Below are 27,306 nucleotides of genomic sequence, written 5' to 3' on the forward strand. Positions count from 1 at the left end.
GTGTTTGTCTGAAAATAAAGATAATCATATACACCAAGAATGGCTTGAGGGTGAGTAAATTATGGGGTAAATTTCATTTTTGGGTGAACTATCCCTTTAATACCATATGAGCATGTGCACCATAAGACCATTCACTTTAACTCACACCAGCTTTAGAGAATGCAACTCCAGAAAGACGTTAGGATCCAAAGTAGAAAAAATGTTTCCAGAGATGTTTCTATAATAAAAGAAAACAAATGTAGCATTTCACAATAATTCGATATGACATATGAAAGTCATAAAATGCATAATTTGCAGTAAATGTTGTGCTTATTATAATCTTTAGAGCTAAAATGGTCAAACACATGAGATCCTTATTCAAAGTCTAACACATTGAAAAGCAAAAGTGGTTTTTCATTCACCAAAAAATATTTGTTTCAGACGTAATGACTTACAATTTAGTGAGGTTGGTAAGTCCCTGGAACATTCCTGGATTCAGACAGCCAATTCGGTTACTGGATAGGTCACTGTACATATCAAATGAGATGATTGTTATTTTAAGATCCAAATCTGTGCTTCAAGAAACATTTGAATCAGTACACAGAATGTCAGTAATGTTAAGTTACTTTAGCTTTAGGGTCTGAATCATCTTTCTTATAAACACAAACTGACGAGAGATACGTCAGAAGTGGAAAGCAGATCACAGTTTCATGTTAATAAAAGAAACAAGCGGCTATTAAATAGCATTGGGACATGTCACTGTTCATTCTCAGCTCCTGCTGTTCACAGAAATGATCTAGCTGCGATCTCGAGAGTGCTTGATTATTATAGAAAGCTCTTCTGACACATGTCTGATTCTGAAAGAATAATATTTCACTCAGAAATTTAATTTTGTTTTTTTGATCATCTGACATTGACTTCATGATCATTACACATATTTCCCTCATACACAATTTTTACTGCCATTAGTAAAATGGAAAGTGTAATGAAAAATAAATATAATCATCGACTGAATAATAACATTTGAATAATAGCATATACAAACAGATTACCTAAATTTATTAATATGAGGGTATTTTAGGAATAAATGTGCTTTATTGTCATGAAAAAGTTCACAGTGGAACTATTAAAAATCATAATGTTTCATTTGCTTTATCCAAAATATACATTTTGGGACATCTTTATAGTATATAATTAAAATTGTAAATACACAGCAAAAAATGACTTTCTTACTTAGTATTTTTGTCTTGTTTTCAATACAAATATCTAAAAATTATTAAATCAAGATGCATTTTCTTGATGAGCAAAATGCCCTAAGAAAATAAGTCTAGTTTTAGAAAAAAAAAAATACAATTTAAGTGAATTTGTGCTTAAAGCAAGCAAAAATATCTGCCAATGTTTAACACTTAATTCAAGAAAGAAATTCTCACCCCATTGGCAGATTTTTTTGCTTGTTTTAATTTTTTTTAATTTCGCTCATCAAGAAAATACATCTTGATTTAAGAAATGTTAGATATTTGTACTAAAAACAAGATAAAATACTATGTAAGAAAGTCCTTTTTGCAGTGTAAAAATGGCCAAAAGCTGTCATTGAAGCAGTACCCTTCAAAAAGGTCGTAATATGTACCATTTAGGTACAGATATGTATAAATTTCCTACCAGTACAATTATTATAAGTACCGCTGAGGTACAAAGATGAACTTTTTGAAAGGGTTACCACCCCAGTGACAGCTAAGGACCATTGCTTTTTTTCTGACAGTGTACAGCAACATTGCTGTGAAACTGGCATCTTGTTACACTACTGAATAGTGACTATATGCTGATTTTCGACTATATACTGTTTAGATTTACTTACAGTTTTCGAAGAGCTGTGAGACCCAGAAAGGCTCCGGGCATGACGGTGCTGATCAGATTATTCCTGAGATCCCTGCAGGAAGATACGAATGTGTATTCAGCAAATGTGTATAAATGTGTAAATATCAACATTTCTGTATACAGTAGACCACCACTTTTCTCTAAAACAACCTGTGTACTGCATACAGAAGTATCAAACACAAACAACAGTCATGGCCTAATGGTTAGAGAGTCAAGCTTTTAACCCAAAGGTTGACGGTTTGAGTCTCACGGTTGGCAGGTTGTGACTGAGCTCCACCCGTCCTCCAATGTTACCTGGGTGGTGCAGTGACAGCTGCCCACTGCTCCAGGTGTGTGTTTGTGTGTGTGTTCATGATAGGTTAAATGCGGAGGTCACATTCAAGTATGGGTTACTATACATTACTTACTTCACTTATATTTATTTTACCTGGCTATGTTGTTGACCTGGCCTTGCCTTAAACATAGTCTTCTGTGTCCTGTGTCTGTTTTATTTTTGTTTTTGTATCCAATACCTCTGGCCACCTGTTTCTGGGCCTTAAAAATTAGGTAGATCTCTCAAGTAAAGAAAACAGACAAGCATCAGTGGAATTTAAAAACAGGAGAAACTGGAGATGTGAAGTTTTGAAAGTAACCATTCCCACGATCAAATCAACCTGTAAATATTCATTTCCTACAAAAGCTTTGAAGATACTGTTTCAGCTCGCCTCTCCCATCCCAGATCTTTCCTGCGTGCTTCTTTATATGTTGAAACACTTATCAGAACCTCCTCTCTCTAAATATAAAAAACAAAAACAGATTTACAGTAATAACGGCAAATTAACCTCTGAAACTCTTGTCAGATTTATATTGGCCAAAAGTGAATTATGGTAATTATGAAGGTAGCAACTTCCCAACTATCCTGAAGGCAACCAAACAAAAGCCAATAAAAACAAGCCACTTCTTTTCTACAGTCAATATTTCTTCCAGAAGTTTTGGTGGGAATACCATGCATAAAATGTCCATACCAACACAGAAAACCTAAACACCCCCTGATACAAATGGTTTTACAAAGCTTTAAATAAAATAGTAATACAAAATAGAAACATAATACACTGTATGTCTTCAGGTGGATGAAGAAACGTAAGAAAAGAAAAAATGTGGAAGATTTATTACACTTTGATGAAAAATTACATAGACGTTTTTTTTTCTTTTCAACAATCTGACTGGTGACTCACAATAGCAGCAGGAATGTGCATTAAGAAAGTAAACAAAGCTGATTTTGATTTCATGTTGACTTCAAATCCAAATATATAAAACTTTAGTAATGTGCCTGTAATGTAGTTCTTCTTCAATGATGGCTGTTCACTGTTTTTCACTGCTTATATGATGGTGTGCTGCAGATGACAAGTTTGATTATATTTTCGTGTGGTTGTCAAATAGTTTGTTTCTGCAGTCATGTCTATCATGTTTAGTTAATGCTACAGGAGATCAATCATGTCTACTACCTTAAGACTGACTGTACAACATATTCACTACTTGCATGAGTCCAGTCTTTATTGACTTTAGGCTGGAATCCACAACTGTGTTTAAAGTTCGCTGTTTAAAATGCATTGCTACAGTTTATAAGTTCCTGCAATGTGAAACACATTTCTGCAATGGATAACTAGAGTAAATTGTGTATTGTTTATACATCAGGGTTGTTTTCTATTGTGAATTGAACTGAAAATGTCTTTTAAATTTAATTCTGTTTGTCTGTCTGTCTACATGTCTCTCTGTCTTTATGTACGACTAAACATCCTAATATATTGTAATGAAATGTATTTAGCATATCGTCGCTGTCCGATGAAAACCACATATGTCCATTTTGCCGATTTTGAGATTTTTCGACGGATTAAATGTCCAGGTTAATTTCCGTATGCAGTATGCTTCACATATTTAAATGGACAATGAAAAGTTGTGAAATCATGTCATCTGATTTTCACGTATATCCATTTGGTGTCAAAGCTGTCAATCACGGCACGTATCTCCTGCTCGGTGGAAGCATCTGGCCAGTCTCATGAAGTTTCATCGAAGCTCAGCACTGGATAGCCGAATAAACATAGCCTGGTGAGACAATGACTTTCCTTCATCGAGGTAAATGTTTCCCCCCTGACGCCAGGCGTACGTCTAGGAGTGACAAAATTACGGTATTATGTGCAAACAAAGTATCTGTCTACCATTACCATGTCAGTGTATTGATTCATTGTCCCTTCATAGTTTGCAAGAGACATTTAATACATTTATAACTAATATTAAATAAACTAAGCGTTTTTAATAAACTAAGACATATGCTATTTAATAAATTTTTTCACTTCCGTTTTTTTCACTTCCTGAAAAGTAACCGTTTTGGACATACGTGAGTTTCATCGGGCAGCGATGATATGGCCCTGTTTACACTTGGTATTAACTCTTTTCCCACCTTTGACTAGTTATCTTGTCAATTAAGAGAAAACATTTCCCCGCCAATGACACTTCCCTTGACAAGTTTTTACGGTAATCTGTAATTCTGCTATTACATAAAAATTGCAGCAACAACTAATTTAACAACATTTAAACTCCGTTTATGTTTTGATCATTATTCTGAATCTGATCTCTAATAAAATTTCTTTACAAAAATGCAATTATTTCAGCTATTTGCTCAAAATTTTGCTCAAATAAGGCAGGGTCCATGATCTCTGAAAGCCAATGTTGACATTTGAAATCACCTAAACAAACACGCCCCTAACCCAATTGAATCTGGACCTTCTTTTGATAGACCCGCCCCACACATACGCAACCCAGACAACGATGCCGTTTAGTAGACACGCCCCTTACTGCTGATTGGCTACAAGTGTGTTTTGGTAGTCGGCCCGATTCCCTTTTCCAAAGCGTTTTTCAGAAATCGTGCACTCCGCCTTTAAGAGGTTATAAAAACAGAACTAATGAAGATTGTTTGTTTCATTTGATGTATTTGTATGTTTATATGTTTCTAGAAGAAAATTTTCCTGGAAGGCATTTTGTAAAAATCACACAAAATGCTGGCGGGCAACTTTTTAATAAAAGGCTCATTCATTTGTGATCCGATTCACCCAAACAGGTCTTGATCTTGCGGCAGTTTTCTTAAAAAATGCGTTGGAATATGCGGGATATTTATGCATTTTTATGCGATGAAATTGCGGGAACCTGCAAAAAATGCGGGAACTTGAAAAAATGCGGGAACTTGCAAAAACTGTTTGCAACTTTTCAATGATGTTCACGTCACATAATCATGTCACTTCATAACGTTCCCATGGCAACAGAGGACATGGCTGTGCTTGTGTGAAGTAAATGCAACATTTTTCAACTTCCTGCTAAGATATATGTGATTTTTGCTACGAAAATGCGGGAATTATGAAATCATGCAAGCCCCGCATACAGTATTTTGCGCACGGAAATCTGCAATATATGCTGCGAAAGTGCGATGTATTTGAAAAAATGTGCCCCCCGCATATGCGGACTTTGGCTGATTATGCGTTGAATCATGCAATCGCATAATCGCGTTTTTCTGGAGGGACTGACCTAATACCATGTCTAAGCAGGACCTATGAGTGACAGTAAATGCCCATGATGCATGATAGCCTATCTGAAGAACCAACACTACAGAATGATATCATTGTGCTGAATATGGTTAGACAGAATGATAACAGATTAGTTGTAAATCTTTGCAGAGAACCAAGACATTCACATTGGGATGGCAGAATGCAGAATGACTGAGTCTGTCATATCCACATGACTTACTGAGAGCAGCGTGATTGACAGATTAATAGTTATGAGAGTGAATAGAGAGTGACCACTAGAGAAAGTTATGCATTGTTCTGTACATGAGTGAGTGTTACATCGATGCATTCACATTTATGGCTATATGACAAACATATGTGTTTCCTGGGGATTGAATCCACAACCTTTGTACTGCGAACACAATGCTCTATCACTTGAGCTAAAACATAGTAATATTAATAATAATGTTGGGACGTTTAAACTTTACCATTTAAAAAGGCTAATAAATCGGCCAAACCTATTTCATTGTGCTAATAATGTGTGTCTGTGTGTCAGTGGCGGTCCTTTTGGAGAAGCAACAATAGCCGTTTCCTGGCTAGCGTGTCCTAACCCTCATTAGCACTGTGATGAAAAGAGAGACACTACCCACTGTTTCCTCCTCACACACACACACACACACACACACACACACACACACACACACACACACACACACACACACACGCACGCACGCCCGCTCGCTCACACACACGGTAAGTAAAGGTCAGTTGAAAGTGTGCTCTCTGTGTGTAAAGATCAACACAGACAGTCTCTTATCAGTAAGATGGTGAATGTGCAGCAGGGTTGTCCTCTTCCTAAAATCTGGAGCATGCACACACAAACACACATAAATGAAACTAAACAAGGCCATCAGCTCAAAATGGGTGCTGTTAGTAGACACTAATGTTAACAAATATAACTTGATTGGAAAGTGTTACAGAAAAAACAAATAACAAGGAAGTATAAAAATGTCCCGTCACTTATAGCGGCTGTACACTGAGATAAAAGATACAAAAGCTGGGGTGGTACCTTTTAATAAAATACACCTTAAGAATGCATATTAGTACCTCAAAGGTACATATGGTACCAAATATATACATATCGGTACCTAAATATGCATATATACATATTATGACCTTTTTTAAAGGGTACCGTCCCAATGATAGCGTTTGTATATTTTTTCTAGATGGTTAGGACCATAACTTACATTAACATTTAATAAACATGATTGATTGATTGCTTTTCTTAGATCTGTCATTGACAACATCATCATACACAGCACAGCTATGATATATATTGTCAAGTTTAAACACATAAACAAACCTATACCTACACATATATGATACCTACTGTATCAGCAGAGCCCTGTCGACTGCACTCTCCAAGCACCAAATGCAAGTAAATGGCTTTAGTGAAAGAATAAAACATACTGTCCAGTTGGCCGGTAGCTCTATAAGGAATAGCAACATAACACATGGTTTAAGTTAAATTGAAAGAACGACAACCGGACCCTTGCTGATTTACAGGAAGTGACATGACCGTCTGGTAAAGAAACCATATGTTGTGACTTTTACTTACTGTATGTGTAAAATTTATGTTTTTTATTTATTTATAAAGTCTCTCCAGTACTCCATGCATGGACCAAGTGCATGAAAGAAGAATTGCATGAACAATGGCACGCGCATACGTTTTTACCTGGTTAAATGAGGTTTACAGAATACATTAGGATATTAAACCTTTAACCTTTATTCAAAAAGGACAATGAAGAGTGACTGGAAAGAGATAAGGGTGGGATTGGGATATGACCGTGGATCACATTCAAACTTGGGTCCCTTGTGAGTACTTGGTTCTAAATACAACCCAAATTAGTGCCCCCTAATGTGTGGTTCAGTGAAATTTTTATCTTTTGAATTCCGACTTTTAACATTTACAATGTTTCTAGTTGCATCTTTACTGATTTTGCAACGTTTTATGTCTTGTTATGTCTCAATATACATATAATTAGACTTTAAGAGTGCTGGTCTAGATAGTTAGAATTCATAAAGTAGGAAAGAGGCCGCACTATGCATAAAACCTTTAAATACTGTGCAAATAATGTATTTATGCATACTGCTACCTCTTTCCTACTTTATGAATTATTGACTATCAACCTTTTCATTGCTATTAAAGTGAAATTACTGAACTTAAACATAAGAGTCTGATAAAAATGCTCATTTATAAGAAAACATGTTGGATGCACTTAGAGGGTTCTGCATCTGAACCACAATAAGCTGCCCATTACAGTGATTTCACCACAAGCACAACATGACTTGAAACTATTTTTACCATGGTAAAATAAATGTAAAAGACTCTTGGTTTATTGTTTTCATAAATGGTTGCCAGATTGGTTTATAATTTATAGTTTATGATATCTTTACGTTGTTTATGGTCGCCAGCCAACATTGCACAACATTGTGTGTAAGGTAATAATATATATTTGTCTGTTTTTTGTAGATGTAGGAAGGCAGAAGTGGTGCCTTGTGTCATTTCCTGACCCTGCACAGGTTGTTTCTAGTTTATTTTACTGGTTTCCTTTCACCACATCTTTAAATACCGCTTTTCCCGTACTGCCCGAAGTCCTGAAAAGGGGGAGCAGAACAGATCACTAACGCACACATACATGCTACACAATGGGGTCCTTATAACGCTGCCCTCAAATTTACATCGACCCACCCCTACCCAAACAGGAAATCTGGATCTGGCTGCTTTTTATTTTTCCAGATCATTTCCTGCTTTTCCTTTTCCTCAGATTATTGGAATAGCTGTCCTCCATCCAGTCCTTCCTGACTCATTTGATACCACATTTATTATTTCAAATTATGAAATGCTGATGCATTTGTACAGACAGTATGGTGTAGTGTCACCTACTTAAACCATGACAACAGACATATAAAAGTTTTATGAGATTTTATGAGTCACTGGAATCTCACGGGACAAAATTACACACCCACAAATATGGTAATCATAATATGTGAATACTTAAGTGTTTATTTCATACTTCAACAAGATAAATAGAGTTGATTGATTGCATGTTTTTTATATAGTTTATGACTGTCACTTTATTACTGAGATATTTTTTGCCTTGAATTAAAGTAATGCAATACCAGACCCTGCAGTAGTTCCAGACCAGGATGTAATTTAAACTTGACTAAACCTGTATAGAAATAGTGTGCTTTATTTAAGAGCTACACTTCCGTGGTTAATGTTGATTATATAGTCGCTCATTCTTGTCCAGTGGCAGAAGGAAAGCGCGATGCCAAGATAAACGCTCCAGCCGGATTTGTGGAAAATTGCTGCAGAAATGCGTAGACTTCCAGAAATGCAGATAAATTAGGGACATGGTTTCAAAAATGACTATTTATGTTTTTTGGATATTCTTTCACTTGCACTCCTTAACATCTGGAAAGCGGCTTGCAATGTCAAATAATCTGAAGAAACCCAAACGTAAAGAAAAACTAACACTGCTGGTTTATTTCTGATGATTATAAAATAAATTAATTAAATGTTAATATAAACACACTGTGTAGATCTAAACAGATCACTGTTAATAAGAGTTTGGATAATGTTCCTTGTGTCTTATCACAATGAACTACACATCATTGACCTATTTGACTTATGGTCTCCTCATTTCCACAAGATGCTACTTTATGTATGTTATGGTATTACATTATTCTGAACCATAGAATAGGCTAATAAAGAATTGCATGTCATAAAACATAAATCTTCAATACGCTAAGAAGAAAAAAAAGTTTAATTTCTAATAACTACAGAACAAAAATGTTCAAAGCTTAACAATTATTTTTATGTACTGCAGGAACTATAGACTATAGGAAAGGATGCCATGGTCGGGCTGAAACCCCACATATGGGCCCAGCATGAAACGGTTTAGTCATATAGAAGTGAAGGTTTGTCACTAGGCCAGCGTGAGCACAAAGAAACAGCTGTCTAACAGCCCGGAGAGCACAAAATATCAGTCAATGAATGGAAGACAATCACAGGCTATGTGTGAATACTGCTTCATGTGGGAAGATTTGAAACAGAGGAATATGAAAAGGATTTCTTGTGAATGTATAAGAAAGAAACATAGAGACCATATATCCAAAAAAGCAAAAACAATACAAAAAATACAAAAACAGTGCCAAAATACTCCATACTGCTGTGTAACTTATTCAGAATAAATAGCTGCATTTAAAGGGGACATTTCACAAGACTTTTTTAAGATGTCAAATAAATCTTTTGTGTCCCCGTAATTGTCACTTTGTAGGTGTGAGCAAAAATGTGCCATTTTGGGTGTGTCCTTTAAAATGCAAATGAGCTGATCTCTGCATCAAATGGCAGTGCCGTGGTTGGATAGTTCAGATTAAGGGGCGATACTATCCCTTTCTGACATCACAAGGGGAGACAAATTTCAATGACCTATTTTTTCACATACCTGCAGAGAATTTTTTACCAAAACTGGGTTGATCTTTTTCACATTTTCTAGGCTGATAGAAGTACTGGGAACCCAATTACAGCACTTAAACATGGAAAAAGTCTGATTTTCATTATTTGTCCTGTTTGAAGGGCACATATTATGCCAATTTTTACATACTGTATGTAATATACGTCTCGGGTGTACCTAAAATCTGTCTGTGAAGTTTCAGCTCAAAATACAACACATATCATTTGTTATAGCATGTCCAAAATATCACTATTTGGGCGGGAGCAAAAAAGCATAGTTTTCATGTGTGTACCTTTAAATGCAAACAAAGTACTGCTTCTCACTCCCTTACCAACAGAAAGTGAGTGCTTTCGGTTAAAATTAAATCTGATTCCTGTGAATACAGTCTGAGACAATAGTATCTTTAGCCTCATAAGCGCTACAATGTGCTAACCAACACATTAAGAAAAGCTTTATCGGTGTGACATCACATTAACACACGTCTAATGAGACTGCTTTGATTATATGGAGATTAAAAAGAAGGGGAGTGAGGATTTTTTACATTGTAGGGTGGTTGTTTTTGTACAATGTCAATGCATACTTGCGTCCAAAGTGAATTTTGCATAATATGTGCTCTTTAATCTATAACTGTGGACATGTTGAATCAAAAAAGCATGTGAACTCTTCAGACCCAATAAATAGTGATTCTGTGCTATTACAATGCTGCAGTGTTCCTATAGCTTAAGTGGTGGAATAGGACACTAACAACATCAAGGTCATAGGTTCAATTCCCAGCAAACTTGTATGCTGAACAAATACATACCATGAATTCAAGATGCCTTAAATTAAACCATCGGGCAAATGTACAAATGCACAACGTAAACATTACACCACTGTTCCACTTTCGAAATCTGATGCAGATGCAGAAATACAAATGCATATTTGTGGCAACATAATAGTAACGCTGCAACTCATTTTCATTACTTATAGAAACCATGGACGACACACATTTTTATATTTATGTATAGTGAAGATGTAAATTTATTTAGGCTTTGAATGCAACTCTTCCGAACCGCTTTCGTCTGCTCTTTCACCGAACGCTCTTTCGTTCCATCCTGCTTTTTCTTTTCGTGAAAAGCCCAGACGCTATCGGATCCAGCAAGCAATATAAACACACCCACACCAGCGCATATATACACACAGAGTCACAAACACACCCCTTGACTTGAGTTTATCTAACAGTCACATCTGGAGTCTATCAGCTGCGGCAGTCTGCCCCCCTTTTTCCTCACACACTCCCCTCTGTTCCTCCTCTCTGCCGCTCCTTTAACACTTTATTCCCCACGTCGCTACTGGATACGCAGAGAAAACTGAGCAAATTAATATCAAGCCCCTGTTGTGCATGAGGCACGTTCATCGGCCATTTCAACAAAAAAAAAAGTGTTTCTGAAGTGTCAACCGTATAGTATAGTTAATGGATAATAGTATAACTAATAAAGTTTCTTTCATTGTTATTATGATATTAAAGTAAATTAGAATTTCCCACATGTGAGGAGGCGCACAGTGGCACTTAAAAAGGTACAAAGATGTCACAGGCATGGTACCTTTTTAAAAGGTCCTAATATGTAGCATTTTGGTACCTTTGGATTTACTTATGTGTCCCTTTGAGGTACCAACATGCAGTTTTTAGGTACAAATGTGTACTTTTTGACAACAATGTGACAACTTTTGTACCCTGTACTTTTTTCTGAGAGTGTAGGTCCCTAATTCGAGCCTCGGCTGGGCTGGGAGGCCTTTCTGTGGGGAGTTTGCATGTTGTCCCTGTGTCAGCATGGGATTGTTCCTGGTACTACCGTTAACTCCCACAGTCAAATGCATGCGGGTTACGTGAATTGGAGTTGCCCAACTTGTGTATAGGATTAACTTGTGCGTAGGTTAGCCGATTTTCACCACAAATATAGCCATAGACGCTGGAATGGCGTTAGAAAACAAACAAGAATTTTCCAACTTGGAAAGCTCGGAAAGATTAAAAAATATGCAAGTGATTTTGCTGGGATGCAGGTGTATGTCATCAGACAAGCATGACAGCGCAGCGGTTTACATAGTTAATGAGAAACATGCACTTTTAAGCAAATGAAACTCGTCAATGATCGAGTTACATTATAATTAAACCTGTTTAGCAATGTTTGCAAAGACAGCTGTTTAAAACATGGCAATTTATACTCTGTTGATATTAACACACCTGCGAAACATATGTCAACAAATGAGAAGAGCTCAGATGCAAAACTCTCTGACATGTTTTCTTGTAAATAAATGAGAATTTTTAGCAGACTCTTAATGGATTCTGGTGACAAAGCGGTATTTCTGAATGACCTGACGGCTGAGAGCACTCGGTTAATATAATTGTCTCATTTTTGATAAAGGTGAAATTTAGTGGCTGAGCTCCTTGTATAGAACGTTTTATCAGACGCACGTGCGGTGACGCGATTACGCGTCTGGTTGGAATTTTACTTCCGGTTTCAGGTTTTTTTAATGGTCTGACTAGTTGCTAAACTGAATTCTTGAACAAATAACTCAGCGAAAATAGTTTTGGTTTCCTAGGTGATCTACATGTTGTTTATTTTGCTTGTTATATAAATAAACTACTAGCACTTTGTTGTTATTTATGCTTAGCGGAATTTACTGGAAGTTATGTTTTGACCACGAAAGCTGCTTGTTTATGTTCTTTCTGCTGAAACCATATATATGTATAATAAAGGCTAGATGTGTTACGGCAGAGTGTCTAACGTCATCACCTGGCGACCATCCTACCACAGGCAGCTCGCTCACTCCCAGCACCGAGCTCCAATGGTGCAGGTACCTTTAAATGACCATAACTTGCTAAATTTTCTACAGATTTTCAAATGGTTTAACGTGGCTATAATTCTGGATGCTTTAACATGTTTCATGTTTTTTGTATAAGTATGCAGTGTCATAGGTACATCTTTGACGTTTCTAACAAACCAAACCGTTTTAAAATTATGGTCATTTGAAAGTACATGCATCATTAAAACAATGCTACGAGTGAGCGAGCTGCCTGTGGTAAGATGGCCGCCAAATGCGGACGTTCCACTCAATTGGCCAGCAGCGCGGGCGAGACATCTAGCCTTTATTATACATATCTATGGGTGAAATGATCTATAGGCGCTTTCATGATCGGACACACACCCGTTTGTCACGGTTACTCGTCTGGACTTAACTTCCAGGTGTTTTTCAATATGCATTCTTGTCTGTCCTTGTGTTCTTGTGGACTTGTGAACGTCATCAGTCGCGGCCCAAGTTTGCATCAAGCCAAGCTCACATAACATCCCCGAATGTGTTCTTGATCCACCCCTTTTATAGAGGATGCATCAGGAGGTGACTTCTTTGGACCTATGACAGCCAAGTTTCCCAGAATGCATTTTGTGTCCACGGCAATGGAGCTTAAAACCTGCACAATTTTCTAAATATTACTCTTTCTATGTCATAAAATGTAGTTTAAGTAGCTGTTTAGTGGAGAATAGAAATAAATAAACTTTAAATCTGTGGTCAGTTAGTAAAGATAGTGCCTATATTCAAATTTCCTCAGACGATTTTGGATATGCAAGTTCCAGGTGATCAGCGGGCGCTGCTCAGTGCAGCTTTGCTGTCTGATGGTCAAACATGAAATATTTCCTTTGGATATATATCTTACTGGCATTTTTTGGTGCTTTTTTTCTCTTTATTATTCATATGAAGTTTGTTATTATCCTTTTAACTGATGTTAAAGTTAAGTTTCATAACTTAAAAAACATATATTTTCTATATAATCTTATCAGTCACTGTAGTAAATCATTGCCTTTGTTCTTTAACTGGATTTTTTTCTTGTGTTTGTTTCATGTTGTACAAACGTTTTGTAGTATTATAATAAATGGTTGTGTTTTACATTATATTTCATTTTGTAATAAATACATTAAAGCTAATCGGTGTATTCACGTGTTGCCTGAACCACTTATTCATATTTAAAAAATTAAAAGAAGCAGGGTTTTTGCATTTACATATTTCGTTTTATTGTAAAAAAAAATACATTAAAATAAGAATAGCCAGGGCTGCACGTTTACGTTATGCTGCTTTCAGACAAGCCGCGGTAGAGGCATCAAGCACGAGTGATTTCAATGTATCAATGTAAATTAAAGACGCGTTAACATGCGTCTGAAAGTCTCGCACCGCGAATGAGGCGTTTAACGTGGCGCTGTAGACGCGAATTGAGCGTTGTTGCGTCAAACGCGCGAGTTGGAAAATTTGAACTTTGGCAGAAAAAAACGCCACGTTAACCAATCAGGAGCTTGCTCTAGTAGTGACGTGAATTTCCGCATGAACGTCTCGATGACTAGAATTTCATGCGCGGCTTTCATGCGCGAATGAAGCGAGTAAACTTAAAATGTTCAAGCGGCAAACTAGACACGGTAGCTCGAATTTGACGCCTCAAACGCTGCTGGTGTGAACGCACGGTTAGACTGAATGACTAACCGGACTCGCGTTCTCCGGTTCATGGGAGTTCACTTTTCTGAGTCTGAACTGGCAAGTCCGAACTTGGGATTCTTGGTATTAAAGGTGCAGTCTGTAATTTTTAGCAGAATCTCTTGACAGAAATACAAAATAATATACAAAACTATATTATCAGGGGTGTATAAAGACCTTTCTTAATGAACCGTATGTTTTTATTACCTTAGAATGAGATGTTTTTATCTACATATCTACATACACAGAGGGTCCCCTTTACGTGGAAGTCGCCATTTTGTGCAGCCATGTTTCTACAAAAGCCCTTAATGGACAAACTTCATTTTACTAAGTTGTTTCCGACGATGACAAGTTTTTTCCGGTGGCCACTACCGTAGCTTCTCTGTGCGTTTCAAAAGCGAGGGGTGAGCAGTGGACTAAGCCGTTGGTTGCAATTCACAACCTCACCACTAGATGGCGCTAAGATGTACACACTGCACCTTTAAGAAACGGTCACGGTCTCTGTTTGCTTAATGGTCTGGCTAGTGGCAAAACTGAACTCTGGAACAAATACCTCTTCAAAAATAACAAATGTTTTGGTTTCCTGAAAACATGGGGAGATGATGATCATGGATCAGTGCTATGTGAAGGGAGATTTGGCAGGCCATCTGTAGTTAAAAATATCGTTAGCTCAGTGTAGTTTTTGATACGCTTTAGCTATAATTTGAACTACTACTTGTTATTTATTTTGCTTTTTATCAGAAACAAACTACTCTAAAAGGACTTTATTTATATTTATTTATTCTTAGCAGAGTTAACCAGAAGTTACGTTTGTTCCACGAAAGTCGTATGTTTATGTTGTTACTGCTGAAATATTCCTAAATAACCACTGTTGCCCATAGCGATGCATAACTGAACGTGCATGTGAGAAACTTGTTTGTTTAACGTCTCAATAATTAAGTACGTTTATTGAAAACTTCAACAAACAATATTTTACGTCTGCATATTTATTTATTAGTTAAGTAGTCGTAAAATAAGTGGGAAAATGTATAAGCAGTAATTATTTATCACAGCCCTCGGATTACAGGTTTATTTGCGAAGATGTCCAGCTGACCGTACGTCATCCTTTGGTTGTTCTGTCTAATTCGGTTGCTAGAATACATCTATGTTGACAAGCTACTGTACGAAGCTCGGCGATGATGTTGTTTTTAGATTTATCCTGGTCTCACTACGATCTGGTTTATTTGTTTTTAGTAAAGATTTATTCTCTGGTTCAATCAGTGTAGGATTACTTGGACTTTAAATCACATAAAAAGTTGATTGAATCCATATACTGTATGTCTCAGTCTGGCTGTTTATTAGGGGAAAGATGAAGAAATTCACTGCCACTACGCTTGGGATTTTATTAGAAAGCAGTTGGCCTAGCAGTGACCAACACACACGCAAACACAACTCAATCCCTGGATAAGGTCATGTGCTTACCTCCATTGGAAACAATGTTCATCTTAATTCCAAACACAACATCATGAACTCGATGTTATATTAGACAGAGCATTCTCCTATTCTCTCCTCTAGAGACGCACATCAGACTCTTAGGGACTGGAATAAACTGGTATGTTTTCTCTGCATAATTTCTTTGGATGTAAAGTTATGTTTTTACAAAGGTCTCCTGGTTTACATTGGCTCTGTTCCAAACCTAGGCCAGCTACCTACATAGACCACATGTTTTAAAATCTGGGTGTGCTCCTGACACAAACCCTGACATGTTGGTGCCCTTACCAGGCTTGTAACTAGCTTGATCACTAAGTCAATGAGCTTCATCCGTGATAGTAAACTTTACAAGCTAAAACTTGCTACAACAAATGTAACCCTGTCTGTGAAATTCAGGATAAAGTCTCATCTAATGATGATATTAGGAGCATCAACATTAATCAATATTAATCAATACTAAACTTGTCAAAGGTTATATTTTTACTTATAGTTCCTTGCAGTACGATGATTTTATATAAAGTAAATAAATCACAAAAAAAAAGACTCATGATGGGTTTTCACAGGCAGCGTAATACATTTTGAACATCTTGGGTGTTTTCAACAGTATCCTTCAACCCAAAGAACTGTTTAGGTCGTTTGTCCATTCCCTCAAATATGACCCACAGATGTGTTCACTAAATTATTAAAAGTATACCACTAATATTGTGGTATAAAATTTTGGCGTTTTGGGGATATCATTTTGTAATGATGACATGTATTCTTCCCTACAAAGGCAAAATGCAGTGCCTTTGTTTTTGGTTGAAAATTAGTTATTGATATTTTTGGAACATTCAAGACCTCCTTTATCATGTGGATAAGTATCTTGAGTCAATTTTATAATTTTTTTAAGGTCATTATTTTTTATTAGGTTAAGGTCATTTGCATTTAGGGCAGTATTTGGACAGTATTTAAAGCACCAGGATTAATTTTTATTTATGTTAAACATTACTCTATTTAGGTATTTTGAGCAAATGAAGTACCCATTTATTCATTATATAATATAATACACAGCGTACAAAAAATATTTCAAGTGTACTGAGATCACACGTTTGCTGTTAATCTTAGATCTGGTGCGTGCATACACTCGTTCAAAAACAACGATGATACATCATTTCTGATTGTGAAATATCATTGGCTCTCATGTGTCTCGTGACCCAACATGATCTCATGGAAAGTCGTGTTATATTCACGCAAAATTGTATCAATTTATTTGTGTCAATGGCACGAAATTCAGCTTTTTTACATGCCTTGAGCACAAATGTCTTTTTCGTGACACTCGAATTTCTATAAATCGTTTCTTGTGTCCGTGGCACAACTTTCTCTTTCGTGTCATTTTATGTATTGTTTTCTCTCTTTTTTGCCCCTATTTTCAATCTGGGGTTTGGGTCAAGATGTACTTTTTATGTATTGGTTTTAAAATTCTCGCTTAGAGTTGGGGTTTGGGTTAGAATGTTTAAAATGTAACAGACAGTGATTCTAATCCCAACCAACAATGATAGGAAAATCAATGAGAAAACAATACATAAAAGGAAATGAAAAAGAAAGTCATGCAACGCACACAAAAAACTATAGCAATTCATGCGAGTGTCATGAAAAAGACATTCGTGCTCAAGGTACATTAAAAAGCTGAATTTCGTGCCATGGACACAAATTAATTGATCAAATTTTGCGTGACTATAACACGACTTACCGTGAGATCAGTCTACGTGACCAATAGCATCACTACGTCAGCTTGGAATGTGAAACGCTATTGGCTCTCGTGACCGACTGCGTTATGCTCTAACTGTGCATTCAGACCGCCACCGGCGAGAGCGTCAATAAAAGCTCTGGCTGCCCTGACAACGACGCTAAAGAAAAGTTGTAGTGAACGCTCTGACGCTCGAATGCATTCTCTGAACTCCTCTCAGGCGGAGGTTTCTACCTTCCGATTGGTTGCCGGTGAACATTTCCGCCTTCCGATTGGTTGCCGCCGAACCGCGTCATATCTCATTACCATAAAGTTGAGCCGATTTCAACTCTCCTCGACGCTCACGCTGTACATGACGCACCGCGCCGTTGCTCGCCGGAGCTCGCCGCCGGCTCTCATTGAAAATGAATGACTTCCGGCCACTTTGACGCTCTCGCCGGTTGCGGTCTGAATGCACAGTAATATTATGGCTTATGTTTGAATGTGTGCTTTGCATGCACTGAGTTCTTCATATAAAATTATCTCATGGCTTGGTCAATTTATGTAATAAATAAAAGCGGTTGGGGTTAGGTTTAGGGTGGGGTTAGCTGCTAGAAAATATTTTTAAAACCATAAATGTTTATGAAACTTTTTCTTAATTTACAAATGCAGAAAATTAAATGTGTCTAACAATCTGTGTCTAACAAATCAAACAATATTGAAACGTAACCACAAGTTGTAATAAGCTGCTGGCCACTAGAGGTCACTTATCCCTAACACGTAACTGAATGTCGTAATAACCACAACAAAAATTAACAACAAACAAACAATACAAGTTAAAGCTGCAAAGCCATAACTTTTGCATCTATATCAAAATCTTAGTTTAAAACATTAAATTGCATGTTACTTTGGACTTACTTTCTTACTGAGCAAAATCAGATCAAATCATTATTATAAGCTTACTGATGTGAAGTTTTGAATTCTGATGTATTATGTTCATGCATAATACATTTTTTTGTAAACAGATTATTACCATTTGAAGTGCAGTTTATAATTTTGTAAACTTGTGTAGATATGCTACAAGCCTCTCTTACAATGCACAAAATTTCAGTGTATTGTATTGTGTACTGTTCTTATACAAAGCAACTACTGAATTCTCACAAAGCGTTCACATTTTGGTGGCAGGCCAGATTTGCCTCACAAGCCGAACTTTGAGTTTTCTTGCTGTAAATTTTCGTCTCTCTCTCTCTCTCTCTCTCTCATTTTTCTCATTATTCTCATTAGCTGTGCTCAAATCAGTATCAGACAGGTCGCTGTGATCTGTTCACACACTTGTTAGGGTCTACGCTTGTTAGCAGGGTCCAGCCTCATTACAAGATGTGTGTGTGTGTGTGTGTGTGTGTGTGTGTGTGTGTGTGTGTGTGTGTGTGTGTGTGTGTGTGTGTGTGTGTGTGTGTGTGTGTGTGTGTGTGTGTGTGTGTACCCGTTTATGTGGCAGTGTGCCGTTTGAGGTACATTGCTGGGTGGAAAATTCAGTAGATGAAGGGAAAACATGAATTTGTCTGTATGTGTGTGTGTGTGCTTGTGTGGGGTGTTCAGATGAAATTGCTTTTTTCATGTATACGGTATTATGTGTGCAAGTGTGAAAGACAAGACAACACAAAGTTACACTAACACACACAAGGTCTTTCGTAAAGTTGTCAGCAGCTCTATAAGGTTGTAAAACAAACATGACTAAACGGCACTCTCATTGGGTGGTTTGGCGAGCTATGAAGGACCTCTTTTGTGGAGGTCTGCTTTAATGATGAGCTTCCAGAAGGTCGACGCTGGACTTTCCTTCGGCCCTTGAGCAATACTGTAATATAACCGCACAGCAGGGTTTATATGTGAATATACTAAAGCAGATGATTTTTTCATACTCCTGAGAGAGTCATTTTACTGACACCTGATTGATGTGTCTTTGAAGGTTAAGTATAGGTCCATTACAATAAAAGAAAGAACAATTTGTCTTGTGCATTAAAGGGGGGTTCGACGATATTTCATGCATTCTGACTTATTAACACAGTTATAGAGTTGTTTCCTCGTGTTAAATATAGGTAAAGTGTCAAAAAAACAGTTGGACATTTTACAAAGTATTTCTGTGCCGAATGCACTTCGCCAGGGTTTGTACAAGTTTTGGAAAGATTTTTTCGATTACAGGACCTGCTGACGCTTCAGGGGTACGCTATTTATATCAAACACAACAATGGCATGAATGAAGAAGTGTGTTTTTGGATGTAAGGAAAAAAGCCAACATTATGGAAACAATGGATATAGTTAATTATCCGGGTAGCAGCAGAGTTTTGCGTGTGTATTTGTTTAACGCTGGATTTCATTGAAAAGTCACAACCAGGTCATAAGTTGCATGTGGTAAGTAAGACTTCTGTGTTATGTTGGAAATAGGCAAGTAGGTGTGTATTATATACACGACACGAACATGTAGTGAATCATAAGTTATCCAGGCAGTGTTGTATAAAGTGTTGACTCAGAGTCGCTCCTCCCGCAGCTATTACTCCTCCGTTTTTTCGTACATTATCGGAAAGACTCGGTAAAGCTAAACTGTCTTTTATAAATCTGATAAAACTAAAGAGATATAAAGGATGTAATACTACTCTATAAATTCTCCAGATTAACATCAGATATGCAGAAGCAGCGTGTGTTATGGACGCTTTAACTGTCTGTGCGTACATTAAAATAAGATTGAAAGATTTGCAATGGCATTATTAACATTGACATTTATGCATTTGGCAGACACCTAACCAAAGCGACTTACATTGGATTACAGGGTATACATTTTTTATTATCATGGATTAAAACTGATGGATTATCATGTTATAAAATGGCATTTTGCGCTGTTAATGCAATTCTCTAGTGCAGGGGTGTCAAACTCATTTTAGGCTGAGGGCCGGATGGTAAATAACGCCATGATGTGGGGGCCGGATAATTTTTTTAAACCTTAGTGTGCTGATAATTGTGTTAATATTAACTAAACAAACCAATTAATTAGTTTGTTCAGCAAGAAAACTAGAGAAACCCACAGCTCTGTGAGGTCACACTCATACTGTACATATTATACACACAAATTTACATCTGTACAAAATCCACTGGCCAAATGCCAAAATTATTTATAAATCATTCACTTTTCTTTGGAATATATTTGTAATGAGAACAGTCATTTAGAAAATGAAAATGCTAGATGGGGCAGTGGCCCAAACCAAAAAGGGCACCAAGGGGGTGGTACTATTATTATGGTTTTAATAAAGTATTATAAATATGATGTGTTATATTACTAGCATGTGATTATAATGGGAAATATAATAACAAGTATTAATGTGTTACAATCTGCTTAATATTCAATATGATTTACCTGCTGGCTTGATGAAGCTTTGAATCCATGTTTGCAATGTTGAACTGCCTTTAGCAGCCTCTCTTTCCGTTCTCTGTCGTTATTTTGTCAAGGCATTGGTATTTTTTGTCTACAAAGTGTGCCAACAACAGCAAATTTAGTGTTTATATTAACTTAGATCTAATCGGGAAGATTAAATCGATTAGACATGTATTGTAACGTTTATACTAAGAATGTGGCTGTTTTGTTGTTTGCTTGCTAAGTTGTTAGCACTTTTAAAACACCGACAGCAAATCATTACCGGAAGAAATACATAAACAAACTTCCAAATTACTAATTCTGTTGTTTAATAACTGATTTAATGTAATTAATCTACCTGTTAATGCAACGAACTTCGGAAACTGTCGTCTTCGCTCAGGCAGAGAGTGGACACAGAGATGCTGCGGAGCGGTCGGGAAAACACGAAGTGGATCACCGGAATAAGTTGATCTTTAGCGGAGCAGTAACAATAAAACAGCAAGATTTTTGGGCACCGTGTTAAGTCTATGTTCCGCTTTTTGCTGCTTTCCACAAGTCTCTCATATTAAAAACGAACTAGACACCCGCCTGAAAGGGTTTTTAAAATATGTATTTCATATTTAATAAATCATCATGCGGGCCGGATTGGACACCTTTGTGGGCCGTATGCGGCCCGCGGGTCGTATGTTTGACACCCCTGCTCTAGAGCTATACAAAAACACAATATTTTTGAATTTATACACATATTTGAAACCAATCTGGGATAGTTTCTTTGAATAATCTTTGAATAAACATTTAGTGTGCTTATGTATCTGCAAATCTAGTAAATGAGTCCCAGTTTATAAATCATTGCACACATTTATTAATATTAATAAGTATTAATAAGTAAATACTTCTCTGAACTACTCTGATTATCTAATCCTGCTGTTGTTTCTCTGTTAATGCAGCATCAATTCAGCAAATTAATTACTTCATAGTGATATGAAGCAACGGATGCACTCGGAAAAACAATCAGCATAGATTTTTTGCTAATAGCCGATTGTTCCACCAATGAACTATCGGTGCCGATTAATCCGCCAAACCGATTAATCGGTCTGCCTGTAGTCCCAACATTTAAGCCTTCTGCATAAAACCAACACCGTAGGTTGTGCATAGCTTTGCATAGCGTCACGTGCACCTCTCCAAAAAATTTAACAACACATCTATCCTACATGGACCTCAAGCGCTGGGATTGGTCGAATTGACGAGCGATATTTAACATCTCAAGCTGCAACAAAAGTTGCTGTCTATTTACCTCCATCACTGCTGATGCCTATCCAGCAAGCTGCTTCTTTTTCGATTTTTGCTTTAATGCTGTAACATGCCAATGGACACTGCCTACTAGCGGTCTGCATGTGTAATTGCATGTCGACTAGAAAAATGACGCAGAAGTATAAATGAAAACTGACACGTAGCCTACGGCATGGAGGGTATGGCGTAGGTCTGACGCAGAAATAAAAAAACACAGGCTTTATACTCTACTCATTGGGCTCGAGGGGAGGAGGTCATTTTGTCTAGGGTCCCATCAATTTTAGAGAGGTTATAAAGCCAAAAAAATGTGTTAGCTACGGATGATTGTGTACATCTAGATTAAAAAATAAAAACCCTACAAAATTTGACACTTCCCACCAATCCAGCATTAAACCTGAGCCTGATGCCCTAAATTAAACCAATCAATTGTAGTGCTATGTTTTGTGTGATTTCACAGGAACACATGTTTAAGGAGAGGCGGGGGGGCTGTTTAGAGACTATTTAGAGCCTTGAGGCCACGCCAAAACAGTTTGAGTAAGATGTCCATAATAGGATGCAAAGAACCCAACACATACACACAGAGAGAGAGAAACAAAGCCAGACACAAAAGTCAAAGAGGTGCAGCTTTGTATTGTCAAAATCATTAATAACATGTGTGTCGTGATAAAGAATGCTTTGACATCACATTCGTTGAAATACTGCTATGGTACGCTGACACCAGCTCTATATGAAAGTTACAGCGTATGCATCAGTAGTCAAATCTGTTATTAATACTTAATACTTATACTTGTGTTAAACGTAATAAGTTGCAGTTTTGCGAAAAAAAGAGAAAAATCCTGGGATAACCACTAGTGACTGCCGGATAGACCGCACAAGATAAGATAAACTCCCACAGGCACGCTAAGCTACACACACAGAGCGCTTACAGACTGAAAACAAAGAGCAGAGCTGCGTGAGCGCACCAAACCGTTGCATCAAAACAAGAATAAACAGTGCAACAATGGAGAAATACACATTGGCATACGCTTTTACGCACATCACACACACATCACACTGGCCTGTCACACCACAGGAGGTTGAGGCAGAGGGCATGCTGGGAAATTTGTTTGTTACAGATTAAACAATCAACAGCGATCATGGTCTCACAAGTAGACTTAACCCATTTAATCTTTTTCAGATAATCTTTTATCTAAATTATTTGTTTTTTGGTTTTGGTTTCCAAAAGAATTTGCTTTAAAGTCCCAATAAAATCAAAACGGATTCTTATATTGCAGTGTTTATAATAAGCAATTTATTCATGTAAGTAATTCATGTGCCCTCATACATTTTAATCAAAATCTAAAAATGTACTTCATCTCACTGATTCTCTGATGACTTCAGCTAGTCATCTTGGGTGGGAACATCTATTAACTCCGCCCCCTCCAGCTGTCAGTCTGATGCCAGTTCAATTTCTGAATGAAACGCCTACTTTTATACATGTAATCAAAGCACAGTGGAAAATACAAGCCACGTCCACTATTTTCATCGAGTGAAAACAAGGAAGTAAAGTTGATCGCGACCTCTGGTTTACAGAGACTTTAACTCATTCTCCAAGCCTTTTTTTTTTAGTTTTTGAAAAGATTTTCACAAAAGTTTTAAAAATGCCTTCCAGGAAAATGTTCTTCTTCAAATATATAAACATACAAATATATCGAATGAAAGAACAGACCCTCTGCTTTCAAACAAACAATAAACAAACAAAACGGGGAAAAAACTTTCCTCCTATCTTTATTTTTTTCTCTGTTTATAAACTCTTAAATATGGGTATTTTTGTATGGGAATGAGTTAAGATGGAGCTCTATACTGTATATACACAGTGTGTAGGGCTGGGCAATATACTTAATTTTAGATTATATGGAAATAACTGTGCTGACATTTTAATAAAATGACAGCATATTGGAAATATCAAATATTATTTGAAATGAAGATGTGAAAAAATTGGCTTTTCACTCCCCCCTTATATCTCGAAAGTAGAACAAAATGTAACTACCGGTAATCATAATCAAAATGAAAACAGCAAACGACGCAGGAGTCAAGTAGGGCTGCATAACGATTAATCGCAATTAATCATTTGCAAAATAAAAGTTTTAATTTTAATTTAATTAATATTTTTATTTTAAAAGATGTATGTGTGTGTGTGTGCACTGTGTATAACAATTTTGTATATATAAAACATACACACACATGTATATATTTCAAGAAATATATATTGTATATATTGTATATTTAAATACAATTTATATAATATATAAATATTTAATCTATAAATATACTTTTTCTTAAAATTATACATGCATGTGTGTGTATTTATATGTACATAATTATTACACACAGTACACAAACATATGATGTAGACAAAAACTTTCATTCTGCAAATGATTAATCGCGATTAATTGTGATGCAGCCCTAGAGTTAAGTGGTCTTTTTTTACTAAAAACCACCATATTCAGTCACATTAATCTAGAGCATAAGCAAAAATATAAAAAATATATCATGTAAGATCCCAAGATAACACATTTTAGGTATATCGCCCAGTCCAAATTGTGTGTAATGTTCAATCATATTCTTTGTATATTTGTAACATTCCATTAAAAATTGTGTCTGATTATGTTTTTACTGCAACCGTTTACTTTATATACAGTACATTCACTACTTTCTTTTAACATCAAGCTTACGTCTAGTAAAACAACTATTTCTGTTTGTGGGCACGGCTCCAGTTTCTCTGCTCTTTGACCTCAGTTTTCCCTTGGGGGTCTTGTCTGCACTTGCAAAAACAAGCAAATCACATCCTTTTACCCCCAAAAACACCTACACACAGAGAACAGCCCTGTCTTACACACACACGGCTAATCACTGCACACGTGCACATATGAACACATACGCTAATGACCTCACACACATGGCCGTATGCTGCACACCAATCTATTCAATCACACCATGAGTAGACACATACAAATGCAAAGAAAAGTTTCTTTGTCAATACAGTACACAACATACAGTATGATATCAAGTTTACCTATTTTTTATAAACATTGAAACAGATGCACGTATCAAAATTCATTGGAAAAGCAAACATCCATGCGATATTCAGTATCATGTGCCAATAATCCAGGTCAACCAGCAAACAGCAACATATTTCATTCTCCCACAATCCCTGGCGGCCTCCCCTCTCCTCCTTCTCATCTATTATCTCTCCAGACTCACGGTGAGATATATGGTGGTCTAATGAGACTCTTTCGTCTGGAGCTTTGTGATAGCCACACGTACTGACTCAAACTCCCTACTGAAGGGTCAGCCTCAGAGACTGTAAATTATTTCCTGTGATATGGACGGCAGGTCACAGATTTTGTCATTGGTGATTCACTGTCGTGATCTAAACTTGAAACTTTTCATAGCTGGGAACTCAAAACCAAAAGAGTGTGAACCAAGTTTCATATCGGACATCAAGTCCTAACAGGTATCTACAGTAGTGGGCAAAGGTGACATCAAACTTTGAACAACTGACATCTTGATGATAGGGTGATAGGGTGACCATACGTGCCATTCTTCCCGGACGCGTCCTGGACACTATTTCGGGTTTGTCTTCCGGAAGTCGTATTTGTTGACATTCAGTTAAAAACATAAGACATACAATCGTAGTTTCATTCTTACCTTAAAATGTAACGGTTGCTTTTCTGTAACAATAATAATAATAATGCTCTAAGACATATGCGGTCGACAAATACGACTTCCGGAAGACGAACCCGAAATCCTGGGAAGAATGGCACGCATGGTCACCCTACCTATGAGGATGTTGATAGTGAAGAAGCAAGAGGTTTACTTACAGTTTCTCAAGGGAGTGCAAGCCTGTGAATGAGCCATTTTTCAGAACACTGATACGATTGTTGCTTAGATTTCTGTGGAAATAAAAAAGGCAAGAGATGAAATGAGCCATTTTGATGACAAACACTAAACACACATTTACAGACAGCAACATGATATGAAATCTGCACATGCATCCAATAAAAACAGTCCTCACACACAAGCTGTCAGACAGACCCTCACTAACACACCTGCTGAACCAAGACATACACGCACATGTCCAAAAACAACATACATCAACAGTAAACACACTGAGACAGGCGTCTCAAACACACATACGCTCGCCAACATATCCTTCATTTGCTGCCTATAAACCTTAGGGACACAGCATGCATTGAATTCTGCAGAGGATTTTTGTATATTCTTTAGAGATTAAACAAGTTTAGGTAAATTATTAATCATTCACCGATGTGTACTTTCTTACCATTAAACACGTAGAAAAAATATATACAGTAAGATAATATACAGTACTGTGCAAAAGTCTAGGCCACCATCACCAGCTTTGTTGTTTTAGCAAAGTTTTAATGTCCTTCCATATTTATTTTTCACTTTTTATTAAGATACAAACAGAATATACAGGAAATATGTACACAAAATTAAAAACAAAACCATTTTCAAAACTAGGCATCAGTCAGTATTTGGTGTGACCTCTCTTGGCACAAGTCCTGAAGTCATTCGATTAGAACTAGGATTTAATTTCATTTAGGTTTAAGAGATCCTGCAGCTGTCTGCTATTGCTCAAGTGGAAGGGGAGTTTACCCTAAAAACTTGACACTTCAGCTTATACTTTTACATTGTTTTTAATACTACACATTTCCTGGTTGTATTCTAATAAAGAGACTGAGAAATATTTATATATGATCACTATACAATTGCAAAAACAACAAATATAATGGTAGTATGGTGGCCTAAGACTTTTGCACAGTACTGTATGGACATTAACCGGATGTCCACTCGTACCATTTATGCAAACAATCATGCAAAGCACACTAGTACATGCTACACAAACTGTAGTCACGTGTCCTAGCTAAAAGATAAAGCACAAAAGTCATTGTGATCACTTTGGAGCTTGTAAGTTTAAGTCCTTTTTGACTTTTATTGTTGTTTGGGACAACTCAAGAGCACTGAAAAAAA

General features: G+C 36.8%; 1 protein-coding gene across 1 annotated transcript in view; it reads right to left on the reverse strand.

The window, feature by feature from the left end:
* The window catches only part of adgra2 (adhesion G protein-coupled receptor A2), an 86,722-nt gene that overhangs the window by 21,731 nt on the left and 37,685 nt on the right, over positions 1-27,306 (reverse strand). Inside the window, exons 2-5 of the mRNA XM_055167096.2 lie at positions 26,136-26,207; positions 1,835-1,906; positions 435-506; positions 146-217 (exon numbers count right to left, since the gene is read on the reverse strand). Coding sequence (XP_055023071.2) covers positions 146-217; positions 435-506; positions 1,835-1,906; positions 26,136-26,207 — 288 coding nt within the window. The remainder of the gene's footprint in view (positions 1-145; positions 218-434; positions 507-1,834; positions 1,907-26,135; positions 26,208-27,306) is intronic.

The sequence above is a fragment of the Misgurnus anguillicaudatus genome, chromosome 5 (assembly GCF_027580225.2).
Source record: "Misgurnus anguillicaudatus chromosome 5, ASM2758022v2, whole genome shotgun sequence".
NCBI lineage: Eukaryota > Metazoa > Chordata > Actinopteri > Cypriniformes > Cobitidae > Misgurnus > Misgurnus anguillicaudatus.